This window comes from Saccostrea cucullata, unplaced genomic scaffold (genome assembly GCF_032062105.1).
Source record: "Saccostrea cucullata isolate Sc308-1 unplaced genomic scaffold, CSIRO_AGI_Scuc_v1 ctg5018, whole genome shotgun sequence".
In the NCBI taxonomy this organism is placed as follows: domain Eukaryota; kingdom Metazoa; phylum Mollusca; class Bivalvia; order Ostreida; family Ostreidae; genus Saccostrea; species Saccostrea cuccullata.
In genome coordinates this window covers 25,223-36,322 of record NW_026932373.1, presented here as the reverse complement: position 1 = coordinate 36,322, position 11,100 = coordinate 25,223, and the positions used below count along the sequence as shown (strand labels likewise).

Below are 11,100 nucleotides of genomic sequence, written 5' to 3'. Positions count from 1 at the left end.
ACATTTGCACAAAGAAGTTGATGGTTGTTATGAAGTACATGTAAAACCTTGCCGTAACATTCGCATGAAACTCGTTTTGAATACGTACTTAAAAAAATCGGAGTAAAACTTATTTTTTTCTTCAGTTTTCTTGTGCCATACAACAATTATAAATCATGTTAATGTTATGTATGTTGTGCATCTTTTACAGAAAAAGATGAACTACATGTAAGAAACAATAAAAACATAATATAACAATAAAAAAAAAATCAAGCATTCTTTTGGATGGTTCTTTTCATGGATACCGATTGCGCTCCGTTATTACTGACCTATTTATATATGTATATGAAGCAGTATTTGTGCGAAATCCTATGTGTGAAAAGAAGAAACTTTGGCCTTCAACTCGACATTTAGATATATCAGCGACGTATTGCCAATAACAATGGTCATTTCCATTCCTTTGTGGATACAATATATTCCGGTGAGCTTAATTGAGATAAAAGATACCACAGAGTCTGACTCATCTGATTCATACTTGGATATTTTACTTGAAAAAGATGTTAATTGTAATATAACAACCAAGCTATATGATAAACGTGATGACTTTGACTTTCCTATCGTCAACTTCCCGTTATTTTCCGATTCTGAGAAGGAGCACACGGCGGTCAACAAGGATTACTCACTCTTCCATGGCACCTGATCCCATCTCTGATGTTTTGGAGGTCCGTGTTTGCTCTGCTCCTTTTTTGTATTGTTTTATGGACTTTGATATTGAATACTGTTTTATCCATATCCTTCCTTGCATTCATTTTGTAATATCTTTTTTTAAAGTTTAAGTTTTTCAAAATTAAGTTATTATATATGTATTACCTTTTTTAAAATTTAGTTTTCAGAACATTCCAGTAATGTCATACCTATTATTTGAGATACGGCATTACATTGTCCAATAATTTTCGCAATAAAATTACTTTAATGCAACAGATGACTTCAAAACGTCCAATTGGCAATAACAATATATAATTTGGCTTTTTTTTCTCCCCGCATCCCAAATTTAATAATTCTAGGTAGTATTTTGTTATAAATATCTTGGAATAAATCATTTATGGCCAGGAGAACTGACGGAGGAATAGGAAAGTCTGTTTTGAAATGATTTCTTTTCGATTGTTGATTGTAGTCTTTACTGCAACCTTTCATTTTAAATTTTATGAAGGTGAGTGTCTCTCTCACTCTCTCTTTCTCTTTTCTATAATCTCTCTCCACATATGTATTTGTACAGTCAAGCTTTTCAGTGACGGTTAGATATAAAGTGAAATATCATGAATAATCGATGTACATGTATACTTTTATTACACTCATAACCAAAAAAATCCGTTTTCTAACATCTCTAGCCACCCATAGATGTGCTTCTGAAGTGTGCATGGACAGTAAAATTGATATTAAGAGAGAGCTGAGAGAAAGAGTAAATGTTACATCTGGACCAGAGGGAGAACGAGTTTACTTCAAACCCGGGCTCTTCAGTTTTGGATGCAGGTTGGTTAAGTTTACAAAAGATTTTTTTTAACAAGGGGGTTTTCTTGTTAATTCATCCGTATTCCGGCTTTCTAGTCAATATCAACACTTAAATTTACATATTGAAATTCAGTGCAAAAACATGAAAGGAACGCGTGTAATTCTGAACATGTTTGCAATTAATGTTTAGTTATTGATTTAAAAAGCAGTTAAAACAACATTTTTTGAGTATCTTCTTAAAATGGCATCAGGGGTCTAGAAAAACATAACATCCCCTGCCGACCGGTCACACTCACTTTAAGTCCTAAGTTCTTCAAACGTAGATTGAATATTATGCAGTCAAATGTATTGTAAAATTAAGGCCTGACAAATGGTATGAAATATGTCGGTCAAAAGACGGTTGAATAAAAGATTGAATTTGCCATCAAGGCGATAACAAGGACCAAGATTTAAGAAATGTTGACTTCAAACAAGATTGACTTTCCTGTCATACGCCTGTCTTTTACCCAGTGCATACACTTGAAGCAGGTTGGTTTTATCATTTGTCCTCGATAAAAATAATTGTTTGTTACAAAAAAAAAATCCTAAATCAGAGTCCTTGTGCTTCCTCTTAACTTATCATCATAACGATGCCACTGCATATATTGTCTCGATTTATTTTTGCAGTTTTGTATGAATTTTATTTCAACTTAACTTTCTATTATTAGGGGTAATTTTCAGAATTATGCAAATTCCATTAAAAAACACTTATTCCATTGTTCTAAATTTGGACATAATAAAGAAAAAAAAAACATGAAACAGTTAAAAACAATTGTGTAGTTGTAAATTGATAGAAAAATCTTATATGAGAACTAGAATTTTATGTAATATCTATGAAATAATTCAAAAGTTCATATATTTCCTATTACTTGTATGGATAGTACTTTATTGAAAGAAATTCTTTTTAGCTACTTTAACATGTATAAGGATTGCATACCCACGGGGGTGGACCCATGTTTTCCAAGAAAGTATCAGAACAGACTGCAGGACTTTATTGACGCTTTAGACAACATCGCGTGTACCAAAGCTGAGAGTAAGCATTGTGATCCCTATATAATTTGAAAGATAAGATATCATGTTATTTAATCGCTGAAATTAATTTCATCCTTTTAAAGTGAACTAAAATAAGAGAAGATATTTTCAACAAAGTCAATGCTATTTTTTTTTTTTTTGCTGTGTTTCACTCAAGGAGACATAACGATTAAATACAATTTAATTTGCAGTTTTATAAACATCAAAAGAAAAGAAAAAAAACTACCTAGGAGAACTAGAAATCTCAACCTTATTTAAAAAATATAATTCACCTCTTTTTTTGTCAAAAACTTCATGTTTAAAGATGCTTTTTAAAATGAATAACATTCATTGTGCATTTTGGTATATATAGATATATATAAATACAAGTTAAACATACAAAATTTATTTTTAAAAAAAACCCCATTCATTTTCATTTTGTATTCAAATGATTTCTAATATTTGTATTTGAAAAATATGGATATTTAGCAGTTGAGCAAATTCCACGGCTGTGTTTGTGCTACTGTATTATTGCCCTAATTTACTCTTTGCAGGATTGGACAAATTGATCGACTGTATGAACAATGGCGATGTCCAGAAATTTCTTTTTGAAAACCTGTATTCTAAACTTATCTCCTTTGAGTCTAAAATGAAAACGAATGACTCAGATGTATGCAGGTTAATAATTAATTAACATATATCATCATATTCGTTTACAGTTATAGAGCTTTGATTTGAAAGTTAAACTGAAATATGTCACTTGAAATACAAAAAAATATATATAATTTCAGTAAAATGAAGGTGGATATTCGTGCCGCTGTGACAAACCTCTCGGCTAATTGCGACCATGATGGCCTGCAAGCCCTTTTGCAGCTTATGAACGAGTTGGCAGAAGAGATACCCGATATTTTCCAAATAGTCACAGGTGAATTGATGACAAAACCGGATTATAAACAAAATTGCTATGACGAGTTTATGGAAGTGACGTCATCAGTCCAGCGTTCCCTTACCAGACGAGCTTCTGTCATGGAAACTTCCCGAATCGTCCGATCTCTGCTTGGCTTGTAGTTCCGGTCTAATTTCTGCTCGGCTTGTAGTTCCGGGTCTTGTTTTCTGAATAATTAATCCAGCATGAAATAAATTATCGCTAAACCTAAGTGTCTATTGTCTATTGTTATTTGTGAATAGGTTTAAAGAAATTACACCTTGTTTCCTAAAATCTCTCCTCATTTCAATTGACTATGTAATCGTTTATTTTAATAATAGAATTAAAAATAACATGAAGAAGAAAGAAAATACTAATGGTTCTTCGAAACAGCAGATATTTTTATTGTATGATATCAGATATGTTGTCCTAAAACGCACCAAACTTTCGATATGTCGGTCTGAAGAAAACAAGAATTGATTGATAGATTGATTGATTGTATATTGTTTGATGTCCCTCTTTTTTTCACTCATATTACTGTATGCCGGTGAAGGATTCAAAAAAGTGCACATAAGCAATGCTAAACCGGTGACATTTTACTTTAGAATATATCACCAATTCGATTTCGTTTGGTAATAGTTAGATACTAGTGGATATTTCTAATTAAAATGCACGTTAAGCATCACTTAAATCAGCATGGATTTGAAACAATTGAATATTTCTAAATGCCTATGGATACCCTAAACCCGGAAAAGTCGCACCGAACCTTCTTTGACTTTCGTTTATGTAAATATTTAAATCGGCACTTGAACAATCTGATGGTGGATCATAGTCGGGCGCGTTTTGCGGAATGTTACTTTTTCCGCCATATCTGTTTTCAAAAATTGAATGAAGTTTTGTGATACTGTAGCCATAATGATAAAACTAAGAAATTGATACTCTTGCATTTGAAAAAAAAATAGTTTTTTGTACAAAGTTAGGCATATAGTGAACAAAAGCTTTGAAATGAATGACCGTTCTCGATTTACCATGGAAATACCACAAATGTCGGCTGACCCCTGCCACATTCTATTGTTTTGTTCTTTGTATATTCGTGAATTTCAGCGCTAAAATGTGTTGATTCGTATGGTTTAGATATCAATTAATAATTTGGAATAAAAATTTTGCTTAATTTGATATTTTTTTTCACATTTTACCGGGGCCCATAAGTGCACACCTTCTTTTGAGCTTTACTCGGCACTCAGGGCCATTGAGCAGTGAGGGATTTTTATCGTGCCAACGCATGCCGCTGACAAATTCACTGTTTTTAAGGTCTCATGTTTCACCTCAAAGTGCCGAGTGCATGGCGAAAATTTATAAAAATTTTATCGACTGGGTCAGTCGCGGCTGAGATACGAACTCATGATCCCATATAAAATGAGTGACACGATTAACAAGAGTTGATGTGATGGTTTTGTATTATGAATACCATTTACCAATTATACTGTCGTAAGGATAATGCAAAAAAGGACTTACTGCTAAACCGGTCAGAAGAAAAAAAAATATAAACAGCAAATAAGCGTTACGTAAAACAAAGGCAAGAACACAACAGGATTAACAGATTACTTCTGGAAGGACTATAATTTGTGTTTTACTCATTTATCACGATGTTGCTTATGTTTCTCTTCATTTTGGGGGGGGGGCATATAATTTAGTTTATTTTTGAAATAAAGTCATTTAATAAAATTATTTCAAAATCTTCTCGTGAAGAACTACTGGTTTATACTTATCTGAAAGCTCCAGTACAGTGCATAATGTACGTTAAATTTTGTAAATGCTGGAACAAAAAAATCACACACTTCACAAACGCTATGATTGCCGCGTTTAAGTCTAAATTTATTTACAGCCCTCCATCGTCAAGTGGTGATGTCTCCATATGCGTGAAAAATTCACCAGAGGGATGTTAATATAACACAATTAGCCAATGTGTTAGGATTAAGAAGACATTTGTAAGTTTATGGTTTTATTAAAAGTCACAGCAAAGGTACATGTAGTAAACAATGTACATGAAAAGTTCAATTACAAGGATCTCGGAGCCAAGATGGTGAAAGCTCACATAGTCATTGATATAGTCCGCCCCTCAAAGCTAATCTCCCATCTCCTTATATTTGTCCTCTTTACATTAACATTGTGCATCTTGCACATTCTTCAGTTAATATAGATGGCTGCAGCTCTGCACAAAGTCTGATTGGAAGTGTCAATGCTCGAGAACAACACATCGTAAAAACTAATTGTCCGTTAAATGAAGACGCTCTATTTTTGTATTCTATCTCCCCGGGTTTGTAAACAAGTTCCTTACTAAGATATTATTGTCCGTCGCTCTACACACTGATAGTATCGATTATAATTCATAACACAATATTAAAACATAGATCGATAAATGTACTGTTCAAATTCAAATATCAATTAAACTTATAATTTATACACTAATTGTGTTACATTAAATCAGCAAACAAAATTTATAAGAATTACTTTCCAATCATGACCCCATATAAAATGGGACACAATTGATGATCAAATGTTTACATAGGAATAGACAAAATACAGGAAATGTTTAAAAATTCTTAAAAACCAACAACGAATTAAGCACAATAAATTCAGTTTATTTTTGCTTTTTACTGGTCCAAAAAAAAAAATCTTAAAGGCAATCCCACCATTGAGATCAGCAGTAGGCCCGTAATTAGTTATGTTTATATGGGAGCATCCTTCGGTAGACGTGTAGATTCAGCTTTCTTCTAATGATAACCCCGGGTATAGGAAGAGGCCACAAAGGGCGATCATCATGGGAATTCTTTCATTTTTTTTCTTCTCAAAAATAGGACAACAAATTTTAGGCATATTTATATAAAATCATTGCCATATGACATGTACCGATTGACGACAATATGCAATAATTCCAATCTTAATTTTATTTATTGATTCCCTGTGTTTTGATTGGACGAAAACAAATTCAAGAAAAAGTTTACTCATCGATGAATTCTTCAATCAGAACTACTTTTTTGACTGTTGTAAAAACAATGAAAACAGATACTTCTAGTCTGTTTTAGCTAAGTTATGATTACAAGAAACTTGAAATGAAAAATGAATGAATGAATGAATGATCGAATGAATAAATGAAAAGGAGATAAACAGGACTGACAGACGGGAATATCATGTTTATGTCATTGTCGGATCAGGAATGTGAATTTTAAAAAATCGCTGATCATGCTGTCATTTTCTCGACGTTCCATAACGTCTCAGTTGGATTCGCTGTGATAGGGAAAAGAAACGTACCTCAGACTCGTGCCTTTCTAGCAACAAATATATATGTTTACATCCTACAGATCCCATATTCTCACTAAAATTTTGAACGAACCAGAGCAAATCGAGGACGTCGTCGGTCTGCAACTTTCGTTATGACGTTATTGTTAATGTCAACATGCCCATGGTCAAGGACGAATTATTCTGGAGAATACGCGTATTTACGATATTTGTTGACTTAAACAACATTCAGTGATTTTTATAAGTTTATTTATTGATTGTTTTGACAATTTAAGTTGGATTTCATCGATATTCATCTTGTATACGTATCTTTGCGGCATAAAGTATTCCTACACCGTACAGAATAACGGATTGTATGGCGGCCTCAAAGGGAAATAATTTTAATTGCTTCGCACTTTTATTTAGTTTGTGAGTAAAAAGGCAGAGTTTACACATCGATAAATTCTGAAAAAAGAACGTTTAATCCTATAGTAAGGGTAGGTATACACTGTCGCCAGCGACAATATGAACAGGACGTCAAAATATACTTCAGCAATCTCTTTGCATGAATAGCATACGAGATACTTCAGTGTGATTTACACATAAATTACATTAAAAAATCTACAAAAAACTAAGAACAATCTTTAAGCAGCAATATCTTTGGGGCAGTGTGTGCAGTGTTGGAAATGCAATGTCGCCTTCGACAATATGTTTATGTGTAACATTTTAGATGGCGACAGTATGTACCGACAGAGGGCAATATGTGCAATAAAGGTAGGTACATATTGTCGCCAACGCCAATATGATCAAAACGACAATATACACCGTCATACCCGCGGTCATTATTCGATGTAGGTCATTATTCGTCTTTACATCTGTAGGCAGCTACATGTAAGTGCAAACAAACTCCAAATTCTATTGATGCATTTATTGAAACATTTTTTTTGTCCTATCATTCTTAATCACTTTATAGAAATTATTCGTAAATAATAATCATTGGACAATCAACAAACTATGAAATAAGTATTTACAATACATAAATTACATGTACGTACAACACGGAAATAAGTATTTAAAAATGAAATTCAAGAAATGTATATTTCAGAATTAAAGAGTTGGAAATGTTTAACTCATTAATTGGTTATTAATAAGAATTCAGGTCATTCGATTAAAACAGCTGGTTTATTTTTTTTTATCACGAAAATATAATTCAATATCAGAGTTTCTATAATTTATTATTATTGATTTATTTCCTAAAATTACAGAGTAATGAATTACAACAAAAATTTAACTGTAAGATATACAAAATTCCTGTAATTATTTCCATAAAGTCTCAAATTTGTAAATTCAAATTTAATAAAGTACAAATAAACAACTTATTTATTATCAGTTATATTTAATGATATAAATTGCATTCATTATATCCCATAAAAACAGTCAATCAAACAAACAAACAAACAAAAAAGAAATTTAAAAACGCGTTTCAGTTCTTTATCAACCCGATTTTGTTAAAATAAGTAAACAATGGAATACACACTGATTTTGATAGAAAATAAGTGACACAACAGGCTCTAAAATAAAAAAAAACCCGGAAAATTGAAAGTTTCTTTTTTTTTTTCAAAGATCGGCAAACATTATTCTGGCATCGGTTTATCCAAAAATTAAAAGTAGCTGCAGATTTAATTGCAGCTCGCAGGTCATAAAACAATATTGAACGAAAAACCAGAGACTACTTGCAGTGACCTCCATCGATAAAAGTGTATATTTATTGCGCACAAAAACGCACTGTTTCTTAATTCATTTCTACGTATATATAAAAAAGATACTAACCGAGTGTCCCTAACATACATTGTAGTCTTTTACTATATTCACAACAAAACTATACGCACAAGTCACGTACGAAGCGCAACAAAATTGATTGAAAATATCACGGCTCAATTTCAGATCAAGGATGGCTATTTCCAATGGTTTCGTGGAGTGTCTTATTGTGGAAGAAGTTAATAATATGTCAGGAACACCTAAATGGCTAAATAACCGGACATTTAGGTGTTCCTGACATATTATTAACTTCTTCCACAATAAGACGGTAATGACTAGATGATATGGCTAGATGATATGGCGTAAAAGAAGTCGAACATGAGTTATCGTTCATATAACGAGTTATCGTTCATAAGATGCGTAATACGTCATCACAAGAGACCTATTCACTCGTACATGGAATATTCCACATGTGTTAAAATAAACAGAAATAAAATAAATATTCTTTAATCATATTTATTCGATTGGTAATTTATATTTATTTCATTTGTAATTTACAATGGGGTTATTATATATAAATCCGTATGCCGAAAAATGGAAATGTTAGTAAATATAAACAATTTATCAATATAAATTAATCATCAAACATGGATTAATTATTAATAGATAATCGTGGATTGATTTTAATGAAAAATAAAAGGAATTGAGGTATAGTACTTGATATATTTTCTTTCTATATGTTTATTTGTATTTCGGATAATGCAGTTTGGTTGTTATGTGTATTTCGAATGGAGAATGCACGGGGTGTGGTGGTGGGGGGGGGGGGGGTATTACCTACTGGAGACAGGCATCTATCGTTAAATGTGGTCATGTAAGAAACGAAAACCAAACGTGTTTAAATGCTGCCTTAAGATCCTTGCTCCAATTTTTCACTCATGGGAACACTAACAATTGCCGTTGGAAAGCTGCTCGACACCCTGGGTCATTGAGCAGTGAGGGACCTTTTTCGTGCCAGCACCAACAGCGACAGGGAGGGGTGGAGCGGTTGTTTGTCAGAGTTAAGGAGCCCACAACCACACTAAAGTTATTGAATTATTAAATCTTATGCATATATTGTAGAGAAAAGGGGGCCCTGGTCCTCTGCACAGTGAGGGACCTTTTTCGTGCCAGCACCAACTGCGACAGGGGACCTCGGTTTATACGGTCTCATTGGAGGACCGGTCTCCACGTCCTTCAGAGGGATTCAAACCTGCAACACAAGGATTATCTCCTTAATCCGCGACTTAAAAGCAGACTTTCTTATCACTATTTCACACGGCCACGCAGATTTCAGTGGCGAATCCACGAATCTTGAAAAGGAAAGGGGGGGGGGTGCTGTTGTTTATCAGAGTTAAGAGTTTGTCAGTGTTAAAATATACAGAAATATAATAAATATTTTTTGATAATATTTATTGGATTGGTAAATTACATTTTATTAAAAATTATTGAATTATTAAATCAATGGTATATTCGACAGAAAAGTGGGCCGGGGTGGGGGAGGTGGGGGGGGGGGTGCACTACCTGTAAACTAATCCGCCAGTGTAATTGAATGACCATTATACTGAGGTTGTGAGATAGAAATAATTATTTTCTTATTTTAATTAGAAACTTCTACCTATACAACAACCACTAATAAGAAATCTGGTATTGTTTCACATGAATAGCCAGGTTAGAGATAAGACTTAATTTCTCACAAAACTCAAGTTTTTTCCCCTGCGTAAATCTACAAAACCTACATTTTTCGCTATTCGGCAGTTACTACTTTTCTGGGTCTGGTATACCTGGTATTTCACACTAGGTAATTCGAGTGAATTTTTTTTTTCATGTGATCCAAAGTACAAACATATGACATTGTGCTTACTTTATTAATATTTCTTCACTTAGGGCAGTGATGTTTGTATAATACTTGTTGTAAAATATGTTTTAAAAATTAAAAAAAAAATTAATAAAACTAATTATAAAGTCCAAATTACTAGATTTCACTTCTTATCTAATGACCATGTATTGAAGGGCAGCCCCGCGAGAATTCCGAAGCATTTAAGTTATAATGTATAGCGACCATTTTACGTACCTAATAAATGAATGGTCTGATAGTTTAAATCTTGATAGAATTTTGAAGATGGTATCAAATAATGCTTCACTGAGAATTGTACAAAACTTTGATTTTTGTCCAATTAATTGCACCTTGAATTTTACATTAATTGAAGTTCTATGGGCTGCACATGTTTTATTTAAGATATTGTAAAAAGTTATTTGATTTTCAAACAAATATCTTTGTAAATATTTGAATAAACTATATCTTTATTAAGTTATATACAAAAAATGACTCCTTTACCGCAGACACTTTGAGAAATGATAATTTTTCTTCTTTTCATCAAATGCAGATAACTCTTCATAAACGTTTAAGGTGGATAGTCACACCAACTTTTTATTTTATAGATCTTTGAGTCATCCTTTTTAAACAATGGTTTCAGCACTGAAAGGCTGATATTAGCTCTTGATTATTTATAATAATCTTTTGGAGTTTGACCCATTTGTCATGGAAATTTTAAACTTTTACT

The 11,100-nt window shown here is 32.6% G+C and overlaps 1 protein-coding gene across 1 annotated transcript; it reads left to right on the top strand.

Moving 5' to 3' along the window:
* The first annotated feature begins 1,099 nt into the window (after positions 1 to 1,099).
* Positions 1,100 to 3,695, top strand: LOC134234983 (uncharacterized). Its single transcript, XM_062717056.1, has 5 exons — positions 1,100 to 1,189; positions 1,368 to 1,509; positions 2,436 to 2,560; positions 3,093 to 3,216; positions 3,330 to 3,695. Exons 1-5 carry the CDS (start codon positions 1,126 to 1,128, stop codon positions 3,604 to 3,606), a joined length of 732 nt encoding a protein of 243 aa, XP_062573040.1. The 5' UTR covers positions 1,100 to 1,125; the 3' UTR covers positions 3,607 to 3,695.
* Positions 3,696 to 11,100: the final 7,405 nt, after the last annotated feature.